General features: G+C 44.1%; 1 protein-coding gene across 1 annotated transcript in view; it reads right to left on the reverse strand.

The window, feature by feature from the left end:
* LOC142566588 (uncharacterized) overlaps positions 1-22,409 on the reverse strand; it is a 610,758-nt gene that overhangs the window by 42,044 nt on the left and 546,305 nt on the right. Inside the window, exon 11 of the mRNA XM_075677426.1 lies at positions 828-896. Coding sequence (XP_075533541.1) covers positions 828-896 — 69 coding nt within the window. The remainder of the gene's footprint in view (positions 1-827; positions 897-22,409) is intronic.

Consider the following 22,409-nt stretch of genomic DNA (forward strand, 5'->3'; position numbering starts at 1 on the left):
GTAGTGTTCAAGAAATTCATTCATTATTGCATTGTGTGAGAAGTCATGGGAATGTAGAATGGGAGAAATAAAAACCATTTGATGCGAATGAATGGTGACATAATTTTTAGTTTGGCGAACAAAAACTGGATGGTACTCTCATCTGCCCCTTTACCATTCGCTGCAATATTTGCTGCGGCCGCACTTTTAATAAAGTCATCATACTTGTTCACCTCGCTCTCATCTTGCAATACGAGGGCCAGGTTAAGCGGGCTCTAAAGAAATACTTCCGATCGTGATGCTGTCATACGAAAAATATTGCGAGTTAGGTAAAACGCCAGCCGGTCGCTGTTCGTGATGGCCGTCTAGTCGATCGTTATGGACTAGGTATAGAGTTTGACAAACAGCTCATATAAAAATATAAATGTATGATTTTACAATTTGCGAAATGTTTGTTCTGTTCCAATTTCAACGTAGCGGACATTTTTACACATTGTAGCCCACGATTAGCTAACACACAAGAAGTAAGCATTCATTTTTATTCTTTCGAGTTTTTCGCTAAGGCTGAAGTTTAATATACTTAAAAAACACATGTAAATACGCCAGTTCCCGTCGAACGTAGCTGCCTATTCTGTTGTATAGATACAAGGTAATAACCAAAGAAAACTCTCGCCTTTCAGCTTTCGTTGTCTTTAGACTCGGTGGAGAGCCTACACACATGTGATTTACATATGCTCCGTTAACGCTTACTGAAATGCGTTCCGGCTTTATACATTAAAACTTCTGAACCTGCATATGCTGAAAAATACAAAAAAGTGACATGTTTCACTACATCGTCACGGACTCACAGGAGGCAAAATGGTGAGAGCGGCGAACACGTCTTTGTTGTCATTCAAGAATGTATGCTCCGCTTGAAGCTGGAAAGGAAAAAAAATTAATATAACCATAACATCCGCAAAGATGAACGGAACTCCTTGGAATGTCACGCTATCTCGGCACTCAGGCTTACTAATGTGATGTGATCGAGATCACACGAGACAAATGCAAGGTTATTAAGATGATTTGATGACTCCGCAAACAGCACGAAAGCATTAATTTTTGAAATAATTATGAAAATAGACATTCTTTAGTTCGAAATTGCTTCTCAATCGCTAACGAAGTACTACAGGTCCCTTTGCTAGCCGCAACACCCTATCTTCACGTGGCGACATTGTGAAATTGCGCCTCTTTGGCAAGTAGTCTTTTTGGCTGGTCTAATAAGACGCTCGACTCCAACTGGTAGTAATGATGAGTGGGCGAATACTTCAAGTTTAGAATACAAATTCGGTCATCTGCCTTACGTGTGGCTAAGAACGACATTGCTTTGGCGGCCCGTCTCGCCACTCTTATTATTTATTCGGAAGCGAAAGTTTTGGTAGATCTGCAAACGACGGCCTGAAACAGGCAGACACGTCAATAAGCGGACGGGGCCATCTCCGCGTACACACGACTCTGGGCTTCTTGGTAAACGCTGAAACCTTTTTCTTCCTTTTTCTCATAGAGGCTTTTTTTCAGAGAAGTGCTGTTCATATTCACCGAAAATATATCGTGCACCCAGAAGCGTTCATGGCCGCATGAGTACGTGAGATTGCGGAACCACGATAAGAGGACCACTGAAAATTAGCACTATATTGTGCACATTTGCCGACGGCGGATAAATAAACGGATCTTTTAAGCATGTAAGGCCTTCTGGGCGAGGCTTTTGCGCAATAAGGTAACCTAGCCGCATACGGGATTATCCGACAGAGCTATGTCGGATGCCTCGTCGCCATAGTCGGAAGTTCCAATTCTCGTCTGAAAATGTTTTTTTTTCTTTCTTTAATCCGAGAATGGTGAGCTGGAATTTCAGCTCCTCCAGTGAACAAAATTTTGGGGCTTTCAGTGGCGCCTAACACCAGCAAAACACGCCGAGAGTGAATGGGGCTTTAATAATCCAGGTGCAACCAAATTAGGAAGGCGCACTAACCTTCAACAAGGACACTCCCTCACCAGAACATGAATTAACCTACCTGGTGCAGTGTTCGGCCACTACCTCCTTCATGATTCCTACAATTAACCCATGCCTCTCATACTCCAGCAGCTGCGGAACACCTGACCAAGGTGGCGGTCAGGCCTGTAATGCAGCAGAGGGTGCTAAGAATCTCTGGACCCGGACAGGCCGCCAATGGAAACTGACCCTCGCTACCTTTAACGAACGAAGTCTGCCGAGTGAGGCTAGCTTAGCAGGACTCTTTGAGGAAATATGAGACAGTGTTTTGAGATATAATTGAACTTAGTGAGATTAGACGAATTGGTGAGGCTTATACAATGCTCTCTAATAAGCCATGTCCTCTATTAGAGAGTTCTCCCAGATAAGAAGCAATACGGGGTAGGGTTCCTCATCCATTGACGAATGCGACAGCATTAATGAGAGGGTAGCAGTAGTCGTAATCAAACCTATTAAGAGCTGTATAATAAACGTAGTACAAGCCGATGCTACAGCTTCGACTCACGATAATGATGAAGTAGATTAGCTTTATGAAGATGTTGAATTAGGGATGAGGAAAGTTCAAACTCAGTACACTTAGCAATGGGTGACTTTAATGCAAAAGTGTGGAAAAACTGGCTGGTGAACAAGCAATTGCTAACTACGGCGTCCACTCTGGGAACGGTAGTTGTTGGTAGAATTTGCTGAAAGAAATAAGCTGTGAATAATGAACACCTTTTTCAGGAACTGTAGGAACACAAAGTGGACCTGGAAAAGCCCTAATTTCCAAACAAGAAATGAAATTGATTTCATACTTTCTCCAGATGCCAGCATAGTGCAGAATGTAGAAAAATTAGGTAGGGTAAAAAGCAGTGATCAAATGTTAGTGAAAGCTAGGATTCACCTGAATTTGAAGAAAGAAAGAGTGAAATTGGTCAAGAACTAACACGCCCACTTAGACGCAGTAAGAGTAAAAGCAGGCAAAATCAGGCTGGCACTTCTAAACAAATATGCAGCCTTAGAACAGAGAGATGTAGATGGCATAGAGGTAACGGATGTAACCCTAATTAGGCTGGCTTCAGAGGCAGCTATTGAAGTGAGAGGCAAGGCACCAGTGCAACCAGTAGGCAAGCTCTCCCAAGCTCTCCCAAGTAATTAAGGACTTAATAAACAAATGACAAAAAATGAAAGTGTCCAACTCGAGATCGGATAGAATTCGTGGAACTATCAAAACTGATCAAGAAGGCGAAAATTTGGGATATTCAAAATTATAACGTGAGAATAACTCAAGAAGCTGTAAAAAAAGGCTGCAGCCTGAAATTAGTGAGAATAAAACTTAGCATAAGACAAACCAAGATTTATGCACTGAAGGATAAGCAGGGTAATATCATGGACCATCTCGAAGGTATAGTAAAGCAGCGGAACAAATCTATACTCACCTGTACAGTACCCAGAGGAGCCACGATACCTCCATTAGAAGCAGTAAGAAACACGGTGCAGAGACTCCTCCTATAACTAGTGACGATGTCAGAAGGGCCTTGCAAGATGTGAAACGGTGAAAAGCGGCAGCAGAAGATGGACAAACACTCGATTTTATTCGAAGATGGAGGAGACCTAATGGTTGGAAAACTGGTGGCTCTCTATGTGAAGTGTCGATTAACTTGAAGGTTCCCAGAAAACGGGAAGAATGCAAAGATTATGCTAATCCACAAAAAGGGCGACGTTAAAGAATTGAAAAAATATAGAACCATTAGCTTACTCCAAGGATCACATAATATACTGAGCAAGATAATTTTTCATAGAGTAAGGGCAACTCTGGACTTCACTCAACCAAGGGAACAGGCTGGCTTCAGAAAGGGTTACTCTTCTCTAACATAAATCACATCCAGGTCATTATAAAGGTAATCGATAAATCCGCAGAGCACAATGAGCCTCTCTATACGGTTTTCAGATATTACGAAAACACATTTGATTCTGTAGATATACCAGCAGTCATATAGGCATTACGTAATGAAGGAGTACAGACCACTTACATAACTATCCTGGAAAATATCTACAGACATTTCACAGCTACTTTAATTCTACACAAGAAAAGTAGGAAGTTACCTACAAAGAATGCGGTCATACAAGGAGACACAGTCTCCCCAATGCTATTCATTGCGTGATTGGAAGAAGTATTCAAGCTATTAAACTGGGAAGACTTAGGAGTAAGGATCGACGGCGAATAACACAGCAACTTTCGCTTTGCAGATGATATGGTTCTATTCAGCAACACTGCAGACGAGTTAGAACATATGATTGAGGACCTTAAATGAGAGAATGTAAGAGTGGGGTTCAAGATTAATATGCAGAAGACAAAGATAATGATCAATAGCTGGCAAGGGAACAAGAGTTCAGGATCGCCAGTCAGCCTCTAGAGTATGTGAAGGAGTGCTTTTACCTAGGTGAATTAATAACAGGGAACCCTGATCAGCAGAAGGAAATTTAGAGAAGAATAAAAATGGGTTGGAGCGCATACGGTAGACATTGTCAGCTGCTTACTGTAAGCTTACCATTATCATTCAAAAGGAAGGTATTATTGCATTTTACCGGTGCTGACATGTGGGCAGAGATTTTGAGACTCACAAAGGAGCTTGAAAACAAGTTAAGGAGCGCACAAAGAGCGCTGAAACGAAGAATGCTAGGCATAACGTTAGGAGACCGAAAGAGAGCGCTTTGGATCAGAGAGCAAACGCGTATAGTTGATATTCTAATTGGCTATAAGAAAACAAAATGGAGCTGGGCAGGCCATCTAATGGGCATGTCAGATAACCGGTGGACTATTGGGGTTACAGAATGGGTACCAAGAGAAGGGATGCGGTGGTCGAGGACGGCAGAAGACAAGGTGGGGTGATGAAATTAGGAAATGCGCGCGCGCAAGTTGGAATCGGTTGGCACAGGACAGGGATAATTGGAGATCGCAAGGAGAGGCCTCCATCCTGCAGTGGACATAAAATAGACTGATGATGATGATTATTATTGGCATTCATATTCGTAACCACACTATTCTGTATTTTAGTATATCGAAACTAGCTAAATAATTCTCAACAAACGGATTTTGAGTATTGTAACTTTTCATCGTCTGCTAAACAAAACCTTGCAAATTATCAGAAGTGAAACGGGAACAACAGGTTTCGAAGCGGTGCAGAAAAAAATGGATGATGCATGTTTTGTTTTCGGCTTCGCGGCGGAAGCGTCTATGACTACCAACCAGTTTCGTTTCTATTTTGCCCTACCGCGATTATGGCAAAACTCATGCACCATTGATGCCTCTTAAGCTACGACGAGAAATGTTTCCCTTGAAACATGTCCTTCAACAGTTCTTTATGAGAGGGTAGTCATCCAGCAGCTCTGTTTCTTTTTTTTCCACTAAGTCTTACCTTTTTTTTTCTGTAACGATTCATTCATCGTTTTTGGAAACCTTCATTTCATACAGCAGGCATTCATTCTTGGAAAGCTTGCCTGCAGCCAAGCTCTCAAGAGGTTCAGAGGCTGTTCGTGCAAATAATACTTTCTCCATGATATGTGGCTCATTTTCTGCACTAGTCAGTGCGGACATGATTCCTAACTTTACGAAATTGTTCTTCCTCCAGTAAAAATGTGCGCCTCCGTTTGACTATTTGATATACGACTGCATATTGAATTCCTTCTGTGTGTATTAGAAAAAGTTGATATTCGCCCACCTCTAACTAAACTACTTTCCCCTACGGTTTCTGTGGTTTCACCATCTGCAGGCACGTTTGTATGGCTGAATCTGTTATATCGGTGCATGGCGTGAAACACAACATGAAGGGTGTTTATGAGGACTGTGCTTGACTTTTCAGCTCCCATTGTGAAAGCTTTCGCTTTACTTTGGTCGTATTCCGTTGCAATTTTAGTATGTGCAAGGGCGTTTACCAAATATTGCGCCTATTCAAGCCGATACAAGCAACGGCTTGAAAATTCACAGGTAGTAAGTCCAGGATATCTTTGAACGATAACGTGTGTTTGGTAAAATCTTTCATAGAGACGGCGACCGAGAGGTGTTAATTTAAACTGTGGGTTTTTACATGACAAAACAAGGAATTGACTATAAGGTACGCCGTATGAACGATTTCGAAAAGTTGGACTACCTAGGGTTCTATACCGAGGGACAAAATCTAAGTACATGGGTATTTCCGCATTTCGCCCCCATCAAAATGCGGCTGCACTGGCCGGAATTCGATCACGCGACCTCGTGCTTAGCAAACCAGCACCATAGACACTAAGGAACCGCGGTGAGTGACCCATAGGTATTATCGAGCTGTAATTTCCTAAAAGCGGACTTAGCCAATGCAGGTACTATGCATGCTCTCCCTAAACGCCACATAGGGTGTGAATAGTTTAAGGCCATTTAACGGTGCGTGAAGGTTTTCTTTATTCTATAGCCGCACAGGAAAGTACACAATCTAACTTCAGGTTTGAAGGTGGACCCAATCCGACGTTTTGATATTTGCTTCATCCTTCTTTTCAGAAAATCAGTACAACGCATAGGTGCAAGAAATGTTTCACTCTAAAGCATAGCTCTAGCACATTCAAGTAAAATATTGACAGAAAATATATCGATTGCAATTTTCACTAAAAATATTTCTCAATTTGGCCAATTTCTGTAATTACTTGTGGCTCTGAGGGTATTTTTCTTACACAAATTACCAGTAAACCCCACTACATACTCAAAACAAACCTATGTAGGCGCAGCAGGTGAATATGGGAAACATTACATAAATTTTGTAATAATTTTTCCGTTTATCTGTTTCATGTATTTGAGCAAATTTTGGAAGCATGTCGCGTGATAAAGGAATCACACAATATACCAGGAAAGTACTCTGTGGAATCTAATAACTAGCCGTAATTTTTACCAGAATATCTGAGATGGTCGAGTCGCAAGTCGACGATATTTACGTGGAATGATCCTTATTGCACTGCATATGCCTGCGAGTTTCTCGAGCATAGAGGAAACAGTCATGAGTGTACAACGTGCAGTCCTTGAAGAAACAAAGCCTTCAAGCAAAGGCCGTATTGCTACACTACCGTGAGTGCCAAGAAGAGCAGGAGACCAGAATTACCTCACGATCCGTGACAGCTATCATTAGGTGTAAATAAGCACCTGAAAAGTTTTCTGTGGTGGCGTTTGGAACTGTTCAACGGAAAACGGAGGTGACAGAAACTGCCTGTTGCAGGCGCCTCGGTCAACGGTCGCCATCACAACCCGTTTGCCGACTATTAGCCATCACTAACCGCTGACGGAACCGCTTCCCGGCTACATCACAAGAACGTTAGCTTTTTCTCCTGAAATTGCCCGTAGAACCCAATGAAATTGCGTACCGTATACAAACAGGTGAGCAAGTGAATGAAATGCAAATGCACTGCTACGCGTGAAATCTTTTCACCACGGACACTGAGATTGAAGAGCGATTTAGAGACTGTCTCGTAAAAAAAAAAAACGCATGAAATACTTATCCGCCAGAAAAAAGTATGACAAATTCCTAAAGGTACTGCGGAGGACGTACATGAGGACATTATAGGCGAACAGAGGTTTGCCACGGTCGCCAACGGCGACTGGCATTGCCGTACTTTGGAACACTAATGATGCGCCGTATTTACCCTTAATATGGTGCCACAGACCTGAAAGCTTGATGAATTTACACTGATCCAATGTTGTTTATGTATAAAATACCAACTTTAAAAGCAGAATTATATAGCGCCTTCTTTCTTCAATCTGCCTTTGCCCGCCTAGTTTGCGTGCTGTATAGCTTATTGATGTACGGTACATTAGACAACGTCACCCCAGCTGCCAATGTTGTCGGCATCCGGCAGCTCTACGTCAGAGCAACAAGGAAATGCACCGGCGAAAGACATGCCAAACGCCTACTGTGGGACCCCATTACTGTTGGAAGTTCTTTTTTTTTACTACCACACTAGGCATTAGAGACTGACAAGTCGATTAGAGGCCGCTGCAGTGACCACGACAAGGAGATGCACGAAACCTTCGCGCACCCATGCTCGTACTGGAACATGGATGATGAGGATGACCATTGCTCTACGAGTTACCTGGATGTTTTTTTAAACGTCGACAATCTCTCACGCTTGGGTCTGGCTGCTCACTGTGGCTCTATGAGACAAATATATCGACGTTTAGCCTGTAGGATTTTTTGCCTGTCCATGTGGTTGATTAAATGTACTGCTATTTTGCTTATGTGGTTGTTTGCCGTTTTGTTGCTCTTCTTCTGTATTACTCGTCCCTCTCTAATGCTTGTCCGCTTTGCACTTCGCATGTATGACTGGCCTCCATCTTGCTGTTCTGCCAACATCTAAGAGGGCGGGGCCTCGCCAAACTTTTCGAGCTTTTGATCCCGTACTCCACCTTTTTAAAGGAAATAAAATATGATTCATCCATCGATTGTCATTGGTCGACGTGGCCGTCACCGATAGAAAAGAGTTTACTTCTCGTCACTGACGCTGTTTCTTAAAAAACTACCTCGAGTGATATCTGACACGCAGAAACGGTGGAGTGACTCGCGATTTTCCCAGCGCAGCCTAATGCCGATATATTGCCGTACCGCATAAAAATGCCGTAAACGCAGATAATTTAAGCGCTATTTCACAATTTTGAACCGCTACCAGCACTGCAAAATACGAGCAGCCATACTCCAGACCTCTTCCATTGTGTGCTACCTTCTAGCTTGCTTTTGAAAAAGTGGGCATTGAAACGCTGGCCCTCTCCCACGATCACGAAGTGACTAACAATGGGTGGTCATCTGTGTCGACAATGTAGCCCGCTGATATTCAACCGCGGCCACACCACGTTGTAGAGCACTTTGCCAAATGACTTTCTTGCTTGTCTTCATTGTCTTTCGAAGTGGTCCTGCCAGCTCATCAATAGCGACAGTAGTCGCCATGCTGCACGGGCTGCGTTGTACAATCGTTCATGCCTTTGTGTGGGGATGCCAATCGAAGTAGAATTCCGCTAGCTCACACCAGTCTCGCCCTCAAATAAAAGAACGCTTCGCGCAACTTTAACCCTCTCACACGTGTAGTTTTTGGTAAGAGCATTTCTTCCATATAACTAATTATTCCAATTCTAGTGCGAACAGAATGGCAATGTTGTTATCGTAGATCAGTTGAGGAACCTCAATCCGTCGATGGTCTGATCAAGCTAGTTTTAACAATTTCAAGCAATGACTCTTCTATCTCAAGATTTCCATCGTAATTGAAGTAAATTCATTATGATCATCGTTGTAATCATCATCATCAGCCTATGTTATGGCCATTGCAGGACGAAAGCCTCTTAGTGCGATCTCCAATTACCCCTGTCCTGCCCCAACTGAATCCAGGTTGGACCAACGAATTTCCTAATTTCATCACGCCACTTAGTTTTCTGTCGTCCTCGACTGCGCTTCCCTTCTATTGGCACCCATTCTGTAACACTAATGGTGCACCGGTTATCCATCCTAAGCATTGCGTGGCCTGCCCAGCTCCACTTTTCCTCTTAATATCAGTTAGAATATCGGCTATCCCCATTTGCTCTCTCAACCACACCACTCTTCCTGTCTCTTACCGTCACACCTAGCATATTTCGTTCCCTCGCTCTTTGCGCGGTCCTTAACTTGTTCTCTAACTTCTTCGTCAACCTCCAAATTTCTGTCCATATCTTAACACTAGTAGAATGCGTTGATTGTAGAGCTTTCTTTTCAATAATGGTAGTTAGCTCCCAGTCAGGATCTGGAGATGTCTGCCGTATGCACCCCAACCCATTTTCATTCTGCTGTAAATTTCCTTCTTATTCTCAGTGTCTCCTATGAGTAATTGACCTAGACAAGCATATTCCTTCACAGACCCTAGAGGCTGGCTGGCGATCTTCAGCTCTTCTTCCCTTGCCAGGCTATTGGACATTATTTTTGTCATGAGCATACTAATCTTCGAGCCCACCCTTACACTTTCTCTGTTGAGGGCCCAATCATTTGTTATAATTCGCCCCAGTGTTGCTGAACAGGACAATGCCATCTGCAAACTGAAGGTTGCTGAGATATTCGCCGTTGATCCTCCCTCCTAAGCCTTCGCAGTTAAATAGGTCGAATACTTCTTTTAAGCATGCAGTGAATACCATTGGAGAGATTATGTCTTCTTGCCAGACCCCTTTCTTTATAGGTATCTTTCTACTTTTCTCGTGGAGGAACAAGGTAGCAGTCTTTGTAGATATTTCCCAATGTATTCGCGTAAGTCTCCTGTGCTCCTTGTCTCCGTAATGCCTCTATGACTGCTTCTGGCTCTACGGACTCAAATGAATCTTCATATTCTATGAAACACATAAAGAGAGATTGGTTGTATTAGGCAGATTTCGCGAGTGCCTGGTCGATTAGGTGAAACTGATCCATTGTAGAGTATTCCATCCTGAAGCCCGCCTGTTCTCTTAGCTGACTGAAGTGAAGTGTTGCAATTATTTTATTGGAAATTATATTGGTGAGTACATTACACAGTAGTGAAAGTAAGCTAATGAGCTTTTAATTTTCAATTCTTTAACGTTTCCCTTTTTGTGTATGAGTAAAATGTTGGCATTCTTCCATTTCTCAGGAACACTTGCAGTCCTCAGACATTTTGTATAAAGGGCCGCAAGCGTTTCAAGCATATCTCCTCCATCTTAGATCAAGTCTCCTGTCTCCTGCCACTGTTTCGCTGATAATTGCTTGCAAGGCCATTTTAACTTCGTGGCTAGTTGTCGAGGGAGCCTCTGGGTCCTGTTCGTTCCTTGTTCAAAATGCGGTAGCGTGGCTGCTCTGGGTAGTGTACAGGTCAGTATAGAATGCTACCGCTGTTTTTACTATACCTTATAATTTGCTAATGATAATTCCCAGATTTTATTTCAGTGCAGACATCTTGTCATTACTTTAGAAAACTAATGTAATGTTTAACAGTCTCGGAAGATAAAAGCAGTCTACGATAGGTAGCGAGGCACTTGAAGTGGTAAGGGAATACATCTACTTAGGACAGGTAGTGACTGCGGATCCGAATCATGAGACTGAAATAATCAGAAGTATAAGAATGGGCTGGGGGGGGGTGCGTTTGGCAGTCATTCTCAGATCATGAACAGCAGGTTGCCACTTTCCCTCAAGAGAAATGTATATAACAGTTGTGTCTTACCAGTACTCACCTACGGGGCAGAAACTTGGAGGCTTACGAAAAGGGTTCAACTTAAATTGAGGACGACGCAACGAGCTATGGAAACAAGAATGATGGGTGTACCGTTAAGGGATAAAAAAAGAGCAGATTGGGTGAGGGAACAAACGCGACGTAATGACATCTTAGTTGAAATCAAGAGAAAGAAATGGGCATGGACAGGACATGTAATGAGGAGGGGAAGATAAGCGATGGTAATTAAGGGTTACGGACTGGATTCCAAGGGAAGGGAAGCGTAGCAGAGGGCGGCACAATATTAGGTGGGCGGATGAGATTAAGATGTTTGCAGGGAAGACATGGCCACAATTAGTACATGACCGGGGATGTTGGAGAAGTATGGGAGAGGCCCTTGCCCTCCAGTGGGCGTAACCAGGCTGATCATGATGATCTTGTCAATGTCCTATGTCAAGTTTTCATGTCACTGATTTGATTCTGTGGCCATTTTTTACTGCTTTGTCAGGCTACGAATATCCCTTGCTTTTTCCTTGTTGATTAGCTTTGATAGCTCATCGATTTCTACGTGATCTCTTATGTTGGACACTTTCATTATTTGACGTTTCTTTATTAGATCTTTTGTTACTTGGGATGGCTTGCCTTCTGGATGCCGAGGTGCCTTACCTCCCAGTTCAATTGCTGCTTCTGAAGTCAGTCTAGTTACTGTTCCATTCATTACCACTATGTCATCTTCATCTCTCTTGTCTAAAGATGCAGACTTGTTTGAAAGAGCAAGCCTGAATTTCTCTGCTTTTACCCTTACTGCGTCATGGTTGACCTGTTTTTTCTTGACTAATTTCACTCTTTCTCTTTTCATATTAGGGAAAATTCTAGATATCATTATCCTGTGATCACTCCACTTTATCCTACCTAACAATTCTAGATCCTGCACTATGCTGAAATTGGCAGAGAATATGAAATCTATTTCATTTCTCTTCTCCATTGGGGCTTTTGCAGATCCACTCCCTGTTGCCACGCTTCTGGAAGAAGGTATTCATTATTCCTACCTTATTCCTTTCCGCGAATTCCTCCAACAATGTTCCTAGAAGCTATGCCGTAGTCGCGAATTCTTTGGTCACCAGCCTGCTTTTTACCCAATTTTGTATCGATGTTTACACTTTTCCCATCGCTAAGTCAACATATTCATAAGACTGTTCTATTGTTCATCATCGTGACTGGAGGTTGGAGCGTAGATTTGTACTACTTTTAATCTATACCTCTTATTTTGTGTATTGCGACTACTGCTGCCTTTTCACTAATGCTGTAGAATTCAACAATGTTGCCAGCTATGTCCATATGGATTAGCAATCGTACCCGCTATTGTTTCCTACCTGGAAGTCCTCTGTAGCAGGGGACGTGGCCGACAGCACTGTACAAATCTCGCCAGTTCTTCTAACGTTACCGTTGCTAAGGTCAATTATATCCCACCGAATGCATCACAGTTCCTCAAGGAGTCCTGATAAGCTCGCTTCACTCGAAAGCGTTCGTGTGTTGTACGAGGCTATATTCAGTTCCCAGTCGCAGCCTGTCCGAGCCCGGATATGTTTAGCACCCTCTGCGGCGTCGCAGGTCTGACCGCCGCCGTGGTCAGCTGCTCCTCAGCTGCTGGGGACTGAGGACCATGGGTTCACTGGGGGAGTCATGAGGCGTGCACTGGCCGAATACTGCCCCAGGGAGGCCAATTGCTGTTCTGGTGAGGGAGTGTCTTTTGCTGAAGCTTTAGTGGGCCTTCCTAATTTGGTTGCGCCTGGACTAGTATAACCGTACTGGCTACCGGCATTTTTTTCTGTTTTGCCGATGTCAGGCGCCCCTCCAAGCCGAGATGTACTGTACTGGAGGAGAATTCGAACTTACGACATTCACATTGGAAGTACGATGTTATACCTCCGCTCCATGTATATTACCCATAGAATAAAGATAACGCCAGTATATTGAGAACTAGGGAAATTTCAAGAAGTAGACATGTAATAAGAACGCTGTAATAGTTCCCTCTATTCTCCGTGGAGAGAAGCAGCGCAGATGTTAAGTTTCTTTAAAGACAACGGCCAGTTCAAGCTGGCGCTGGCTGAGGCTATTATTCTGGATAACTTATTGTTCTAGAGTCTTAAACGCCACGTTTATAGTTACGTGCACGAGGTGTCTACAGATGGCTAACAATATTCTCACCTCATTAATGCCTCCAATATCATAGCATAATCCTAATAACTGTGGATGTTGATAGAAAGCAATGTTTATTGGCCTGATTCAATACAATAAATCGTAACGTTGTGGATGCGTGTTCTAATCACTAGCCCTCACCTCACAGCTTGCCATTGATTATATTTCCCTAGCGTGCTTTGTATGAGAACTACCATTCGCTGCAAGACGGTACGTGAGTTCAGAAGGAGATTGCAACGACAAATTCTCCCGGTATCGGTGTACGCAACAGCAACCATGAACTCATAATTAAGTAAAGAACGCACTGCGTAAAGGGCAAACACAGATGCTTTAATTTCTGAATGCAAACCTCCAATTGTTACAATTTCTACATTTGTGTAAAAGTTCACGTGTGCTGATTATCTTGGACTGCCGAAAGTTTAAATTCCAGATTCGCTGGGTCGTGAAGAAGTAATGGCAAATTCAACATTTAGCTTGCTGCTGTGCAAAATATGCTCCTTTGGTGGTGCGGGTTTCAATGTCGACAATTTACTTCACAAAAACTTGACTGAACAGCCAAAATTAACACTGGTCACCATATTTTTATTCATCACTTTCTATATTCTGTTGGAAAGCTTGCGCGCAGCTCATTGAATTTTAATGCAAATTTTGGCGTGCTATGATATGTGGTTTGAGCGACAAGAAGGCGAAGCTGGGGCCCTGCTACTCCTAGTCACAGACATATGAATAAAACAGCAAACAAAGAAACTCACGGGGTGAATTGATTATTTTAATTGACATGTAGAAATGGTAAAGGCAAATGAAATTAACAAAAATTACGTCTCACTAGGGGCTATCAAGCCCATGCCGAGGCATTCCTTCCCATTTGCGCGATGCTCTCATCCCTCGAGCTACAGCAGTGTCTTCCATAGCTAACCACGTTATAGGTCATTATATCTTTACTACGGCTTTCCATTGGAGTGTTAGCCTGCACTAACACTCATGGCCACGGCGGCGAACTTAGCAGAACCCTTTTTATAGCATGCGTCACGTAGTTCGTGAACTTGGGAGTAGGTAACTGGTCAATATACCCTGCTGTGTTACTCAAAGGCATCAAAGCTCTCGGATTCGAGACCTTCGCTATGTAAGAAAACGAGAATAAGTACGCCATTTATAATGTGACGTCTCAAAATGGCAACGGGCTTTCCATAGGTGCTTCACACGAGGCAGCGCTCTTCATGAGTGCCCGCCCAGACGTTGACGCAGCCCTGGCGCCGACTGTTGACGGCGCCAGGGCAACAAAGAGCTCCATCCAAGGGGACAATGACCACCGGATTCTGAAGATGCCGTAACCAGCGTGAAGGCCCGAATCCCCAGAGCTCTACAAGCTGACCAACATGCTGAGCCCACTAATTAATGGAAGGGGCCAATGTCTCACCGGGGCACTGGCATCAACGTCATGTTCTCAGATTTCCGCATGGTTGCTTCGTATGCAAGAGGCGATCGCGCAACCTTCCAGGCGGAGTCCAGAGGCGCGACGCGACATCGTGGGGGGGGGGGGGGGGTCATTCATCGATGATTTAACGATTGTGACTGGCCGAAACACAGCCATCAGACTCCCTAGTTCGTTTACCTAAGGAAATGAACTGTTTTAAAAGAGGACACCTTTGGCTTCATCTTTGTCTTTAGTCTCGCTTGTACAAGAATGTCCTCAAAATTAGTGTTGAAGGCTCATTATTTGAATAAAGCAAGACTATACCTAACAAAAACAAATTGCTGTTTCACTCGAAGAGGAAGTAGATGGACTCATACCTCATACACAAGTTTAAATGCCTACAGCAGGCGGGAATTGATTTGGCACGTGGCGTCTTAGAATCGCTAAAAACTGTAGCTTAAATCTGAAGTTCTCACATCATTTCCCAAGCAAAAAACACGTTATGCCACCAGCTAACGTCGATTCGTATCTCCCTTATTCTTCCGTTTCCGGTTTTTCCTGCCTGTACGCCTACCAGTTAATTTATTAACTTTTCCACGCATTGGCGCAAATATCAACTACACGAGCCCGCATCCGAGGCACACCTGCCCCCTGCCGCTTCTTTAGCTGTCACTCCCTCATTCGTTCGTCTAGGCTTTATTTTCTTCCGCTTTTTTTCTTTTCCTATTTGTTTTAAAGACCCACAACGGCACCTTCCAAGGCCCCAAACGCCAGGATGCCTTTTTCGGCGCCTCGACCACATAGGGTCGCTCCACTTCTGTAAAAGCCAAACCACTGAGGCTACCATCCCTTGAAACACCAAATCGCTGCCTTTTGACTACCACATCTATTGCCCACAGTTTCCGTGACGCCATTTAACACCTTCAGAATCACCCGACGCATTGCTGCTACGCTACTCAAGTCATTCTTACAACTCACGTATTTTTGTTACTTGCGCACTGACCGTCTGACAGGTTCTTCTGAAAGCACAAACGCATGCCACCAACGACACCCCTGAATGCTCCCTAACTTCTGGCTCTCCCAACAGCCTCCTATGTCCTTTTTCTTTCCTGACTTTTTTTCCTCCCTTTTTTGCTTTTTTTCCACCTTTTCACTGTCCCGCTATGGTCCGCTCGTCTTGGAAACCACGCCTAGATACGTCAGGCGACAGCGTTCATTTTCAGTCTCTCCCTCTAAAACCAGCTGCCAATAATGGCGACTTCACGTGACGTCACTTTATTAAACCGTTAAAACTAACATGCTGATTATCACAAGGCCGCCTCTGACGACTATAGGTCCTCCTATTGAAATGTTGGCCAGACTTTCTGACTCACCTAATACGTGTTGATTACCTTTATACCCCAGTGTGCGACTCCGTCAGCCCCATTCTTGATTTTGTTACAGTAGGCCATGTTAAATTTAATCTTCAAAAGCCTATAAAATAATGATTGTATAACTCGCCGTTTGGTTCCCACCTTCAATTTAGTGTGCAGTATGGCAACCTACTTTAGCTGAGAACAAATTTACAGGGTAAAAAATAAATTATTCGACTCATTTATATTGCAGCCTGTTGAGCGCCGAATGTGGACGTCTTTCTCAAGGCAGGTGTAAGAAAATATACTAAAAATATCTTTGAATATTCTGTTTACAGGAAATGCAAAATAATATAAATCATCTGCAAAATTTCTCTCAGATACAAGAAAAAATACTTATTCATACTGCAAGAGACAGTGAAAATCTGGCAGTGCCTTGATCTCGCCTACAGTCTAGAATAGAGCATATACAACATACTTCTGTCCTAAACGATTACCATCCTGTGAATTAGAACTTGTTTGAATGTAGTTAACGAGAGTCAAAGAAATCGTACGGGAAAATATACATATTAAATTTTTTTTCAGTCTATGGTTTGAGCCATTCATTTCGTATGTGTAATCGCTACTTTGCTGTACTCTATGCTGTTTTCGCTGCTACCTAGATGATAGAGGATCATCATCATCATCAGCCTGGTTACGCCCACTGCAGGGCAAAGGCCTCTCCCATACTTCTCCAACAACCCCGGTCATGTACTAATTGTGGCCATGTCGTCCCTGCAAACATCTTACTCTCATCCGCCCACCTAACTTTCTGCCGCCCCCTGCTACGCTTCCCTTCCCTTGGAATCCAGTCCGTAACCCTTAATGACCATCGGTTATCTTCCCTCCTCATTACATGTCCTGCCCATGCGCCCATTTCTTTTTCTTAATTTCAACTAAGATGTCATTAACTCGCGTTTGTTCCTTCACCCAATCTGCTCTTTTCTTATCCCTTAAAGTTACACCTATCATTCTTCTTTCCATAGCTCGTTGCGCCGTCCTCAATTTGAGTAGAACCCTTTTCGTAAGCCTCCAGGTTTCTGCCCCGTAGGTGAGTACTAGTAAGACACAGGTATTATACACTTTTCTCTTGAGGGATAACGGCAACCTTCTGTTCATGATCTGAGAATACCTGCCAAGCGCACCCCAGCCCATTTTTATTCTTCTGATTATTTCCGTCTCATGATCCGGACCCACCGTCACTACCTGCCCTAAGTAGATGTCTTCCCTTGCCACTTCCAGTGCCTCGCTACCTATTGTGAACTGCTGTTCTCTTCCGAGACTGTTAAACATTACTTTAGTTTTCTGCAGATTAATCTTTAGACCCACTCTTCAGCTTTGCCTCTCCAGGTGAGTGAGCATGCATTGCAATCGCTCCCCTGAGTTACTAAGCAAGGCAATATCATCAGCGAATCTCAAGTTACTAAGGTATTCGCCATTAACTTTTATCCCCAATTCTTCCCAATCCAGGTCTCTGAATACCTCCTGTAAACACGCTGTGAATAGCATTGGAGAGATCGTATCTCCCTACCTGACGCCTTTCTTTATTGGGATTTTCTTGCTTTCTTTATGGAGGACGACGGTGGCTGTGGTGCCGCTATAGATATCTTTCAGTATTTTTACATATGGCTCGGTTCACCCTGGTTCCGTAATGTCTCCATGACTGCTGAGGTTTCGACAGAATCAAACGCTTTCTCGTAATCAATGAAAGCTATATATAAGGGTTGGTTATATTCCGCACATTTTTCTATCACCTGATTGATAGTGTGAATATGGTCTATTGTTGAGTAGCCTTTACGGAATCCTGCCTGTCCCTTTGCTTGACAGAAGTCTAAGGTGTTCCTGATTCTATTTGCGATTACCTTAGTAAATAGTTTGTAGGCAACTGGCAGTAAGCTGATCGGTCTATAATTTTTCAAGTCTTTGGCGTCCCCTTTCTTATGGATTAGCATTATGTTAGCGTTCTTCCAAGATTCCGGTACGGTCGAGGTCATGAGGCACACCGTATAGAGGGTGGCCAATTTCTCTAGAACAATCTGTCCACTATCCTTCAACAAATCTGCTGTTACCTGATCCTCCCCAGCTGCCTGCCCCCTTTGCATATCTCCCAAGGCTTTCTTTACTTCTTCCGGCGTTACCTGTGGGATTTCGAATTCCTCTAGACTATATTCTCTTCCATTATCGTCGTGGGTGTCACTGGTACTGTTTAAATCTCTATAGAACTCCTCAGCCACTTGAACTATCTTATCTATATTAGTAATGATACTGCCGGCTTTGTCGATTAACGCAAACATCTGATTCTTGCCAATTCCTAGTTTCTTCTTCACTGCTTTTAGGCTTCCTCCATTCCTGAGAGCATGTTCAATCCTGTCCATATTATACTTCCTTATGTCAGCTGTCTTACGCTTGTTGATTAACTTCGAAATTTCCGCCAGTTTTATTCTAGCTGTAGGGTTAGAGGCTTTCATATATTGGCGTTTCTTGATCAGATCTTTCGCCTCCTGCGATAGTTTACTGGTATCCTGCCTGACGGAGTTACCGCCGACTTCCATTGCACACTCCTTAATGATGCCCACAAGATTGTCGTTCATTGCTTCAACACTAAGGTCCTCTTCCTGAGTTAAAGCCGAATACCTGTTCTGTAGCTACATCTGGAATTCCTCTATTTTCCCTCTTACCGCTAACTCATTGATCGGCTTCTTATGTACCAGTTTCTTCCGTTCCCTCCTCAGGTCTAGGCTAATTCGAGTTCTTACCATCCTGTGGTCACTGCAGCGCACCTTGGCGAGCACGTCCACATCTTGTATGATGCCAGGGTTAGCACAGAGTACGAAGTCTATTTCATTTCTAGTCTCACCGTGCAGGCTCCTCCACGTCCACTTTCGTCTATCCCACTTGCAGAAGAAGGTATTCATTATCCGCATATTATTCTGTTCCGCAAACTCTACTATTCCTAGTGCCTATGCCATATTCCCCCACTGCCTTGTCTTCAGCCTGCTCCTTGCCTACCTTGGCATTAAAGTCGCCCATTAGTATAGTGTATTTTGTTTTCACTCTACCAATCGCCGATTCCACGTCTTCATAGAAGCTTTCGACTTCCTCGTCATCATGCCTGGATGTAGGGGCGTAGACCTGTACAACCTTCATTTTGTACCTCTTATTAAGTTTCACAACCAGACCTGCCCCCTTCTCGTTAATGCTGTAGAATTCCTGTATGTTACCAGCTATATTCTTATTAATCAGGAATCCGACTCCTAGTTCCCGTCTCTCCGCTAAGCCCCGGTAGCACAGGATGTGCCCACTTTTTAGCACTGTATATGCCTCTTTTGGCCTCCTAACTTCACTGAGCCCTATTATATCCCATTTACTGCCCTCTAATTCCTCCAATAGCACTGCTAGACTCGCCTCACTAGATAACGTTCTAGCGTTAAACGTTGCCAGTTTCATATTCCTATGGCGGCCTGTCCGGAGCCAGGGATTCTTAGCACCCTCTGCTGCTAAGAATCCCTGGCTAGAGGATAGATGATGGATTTGTCAAACTGTATGGGACAGTTTTTATACAGCTTCTGAGTCTTTGTTTTCGTTTCAAGATGAAAAAGAAGCTTGCGCAGTTTGTACTAATGGTACATGGCTGGAGTCAAAAGCGGAGCTTGTGATCACCTAGCTTTTACGTGGCTTGCTTAAGTTGTTCGTAGGATTTGCGAAGCTATGCTGGGTTTTGATAAGTTCTTAGTAGGCTTGGCTTAATCGGTTCTAGGTCTTGCGAGGTTATGGTAGGCTTGGCGAAGTTTGTAGCTTTTGCGAGCTTATACTAGCTTTTGCTAAGTTGAGTCAGCGGGCTTGACACTTCAAGTTTTCGAGCAGTCACCGGCGGGCATAGCTTTCTCGGCGACATCGAGCGTTCAGGCGCCCGCTATCGCGTTCCCTGGACTAAAACTCGGGATCCTCGACTCGGCGTCGCCTCTTCGGAGCCGCAGCTTCGGCGCGGTGCTCCGGATCAGCTCGGCGGTGACGCATCGCTTCTCGCTTGGCAGTACGGTGCTCTTCCTGGTAAGCCGCGTCTTCTTCGGACCTCCAGACTTTCTTCGGTCTTTCCATACGTCATACGAAGTAGAGGAGGCGACAGATGTGTCGCCGCGACGGCCGTTCCGAGCATTTACTCGCTTGTGACGTCATGTCTCCGCCCTACGCGCGTAGGGTGCGAGGAGGTTACGTGACTCGGTGCTCTCGCATGCGGTTACTAGGCAACGCAAGGCGCCGCACAGCTGGGCTTAGTTTTTTTTTTTTTTTGCTAACGTTGCACGGCAGAACTAAAGGTTCAACAGCTGCGCTGTTAAAAAATGCGCTCATAAACTCCTTTTCATTATGCAAAAAAGAAGTGAGGCGTGCAGACAGGACGCAAGAGTAGAGAAGTGGACAACACGAACGCCGAACGAAGAGTAGTAGCTATTCCGTATATTCATTCAGTGTCGCACACGCTTAAAAAAGTTGCAAGTAGATATGATGTTAATGTTGCTTTCACTGCTCCCAATAAGCTAGGTAAGATATGCGCTGCCATACAGAATAAAAAGGAGCGGGGGCGAAATGCGAAAACACCTGTGTGCTTAGATTAAGTTGCACGTTAAAGAACCCCAGGTGGTCAAAATTTCCGGAGTTCTCCACTACGGCGTGCCTCATAATCAGAAAGTGGTTTTGGCACGTAAAACCCCAAATATTATTAATAAAAAGGAGCGGGTAAAACGCAAAAAAAACGAACAGATAATTGTCTAGTGAAGCACGATAAGAACAACAGTTTTACTGTCTCGTATCGGTGTGGTTTATAAAATTGCCCTTAGCTGTGGCCAGTTCTACGTAGGACAAACGGGACGGTGTATCAATCAGAGGCTAATTGAACATAAAAGGTCGTTAACCGGTGGATCGCCTTCTAATCTTTCGCTACATTGCCGAGATTGTAACTGCACGCCAGAGCTAGATGAATGCGCGATATTGTACAGGCATAAGAATGAAGATACGGGTCTTATGGTAGAGGCATGGCATATCTATAATGGTGGAAGTGCATGAGTGCGTCAGCCTTCGATTACATTACATAAGGAAGAGATTAAGTGCCTTAACAGTTATCTCTCACGTAGACCGGCACGTGTACCAGACTGACACGTGGTGTTACCATTCCTGAGCATGTGCAGATGAGTTTTGTGTCTTTCTTTTTTCGTTTCAGTGCTCCCTTCAGTTGATAGCGGCGTTCGTGTTGTCCACTTCTCTACTCTTGTGTCCTGTCTGCACGCCTCACTTCTTTTTTGCATAATGAATCCTTACCAACTAGCTCAGCTTTCTGTCGTTCTAAACTCCTTTCGGAGTTTAATTATGCGTGTGCATTGTGCCACTTTCTCATCTCCACGCAGCCCGGTATAATAATCAATGCTAGGAAACTTGCTCAGGACAGCACTAGCGAGAGCGCAGTGGCGACACAAATTGGTGCCTATGTTCGCGCAAGGAGCATTGATGACGCAAGTCAAGTACTGCGGGCGACGGCGCCAGGTGGGGAGGCGCTAATGACGCTCCGATCGTTATAAGCCATTATCGCTTTTTAGTGCCTTATCCAACCGCGTCAAACAATTATGAACCGTCATGATACGTAATCACGTGGCGGCTTCGTATGGCACCGTCGCGTGGGCAGCACTTTCAAAGCCAACTGCGATGCCGACAAAGACTGCCGACTCCTGATAGCTTCGCGTAGGTGTTATCGTCGCTTACTTAGCATTGAAGAGAGACGCGCGGGCCCGTATCTTGAGAGCGGTCTGCGAAGGTGTCAGAGTAAGGCGTGGGCTGAGAGCTCCATGAGCATTGTGGCGCTGAAGCAGGAGGCAGCGCAAAGGTCAATTCGTCCGCTGCTGCGGGCGCCATCTCGAAAGCGGCCGTCTTACGGGACGGACGGAGGGACAATTTTCTCATTCGTTAAGAATCGAAACGCTTACACATTTATTACACATTGACACTAAACATTATTATTATACGTACCCACTACACGGCTGAACATACGTGTCAATGACATAAAACACGAGGGTGAAATAGGTACTAGGGCCGGGGGATGACCGAATCTGGATTATACACATTTATTGGTAGTTCTTTTTATTTAGCCATGGGAAGCTTAACGCAAATTCAATAGAAATGCACTTGAAAACCTAAAGCGAGAGTACACTTCCCCTAGCCGCATGTAAAGGAGCATAAGTTGTAGTTTTCC

Source organism: Dermacentor variabilis, unplaced genomic scaffold (genome assembly GCF_050947875.1).
Source record: "Dermacentor variabilis isolate Ectoservices unplaced genomic scaffold, ASM5094787v1 scaffold_13, whole genome shotgun sequence".
Lineage (NCBI taxonomy): Eukaryota > Metazoa > Arthropoda > Arachnida > Ixodida > Ixodidae > Dermacentor > Dermacentor variabilis.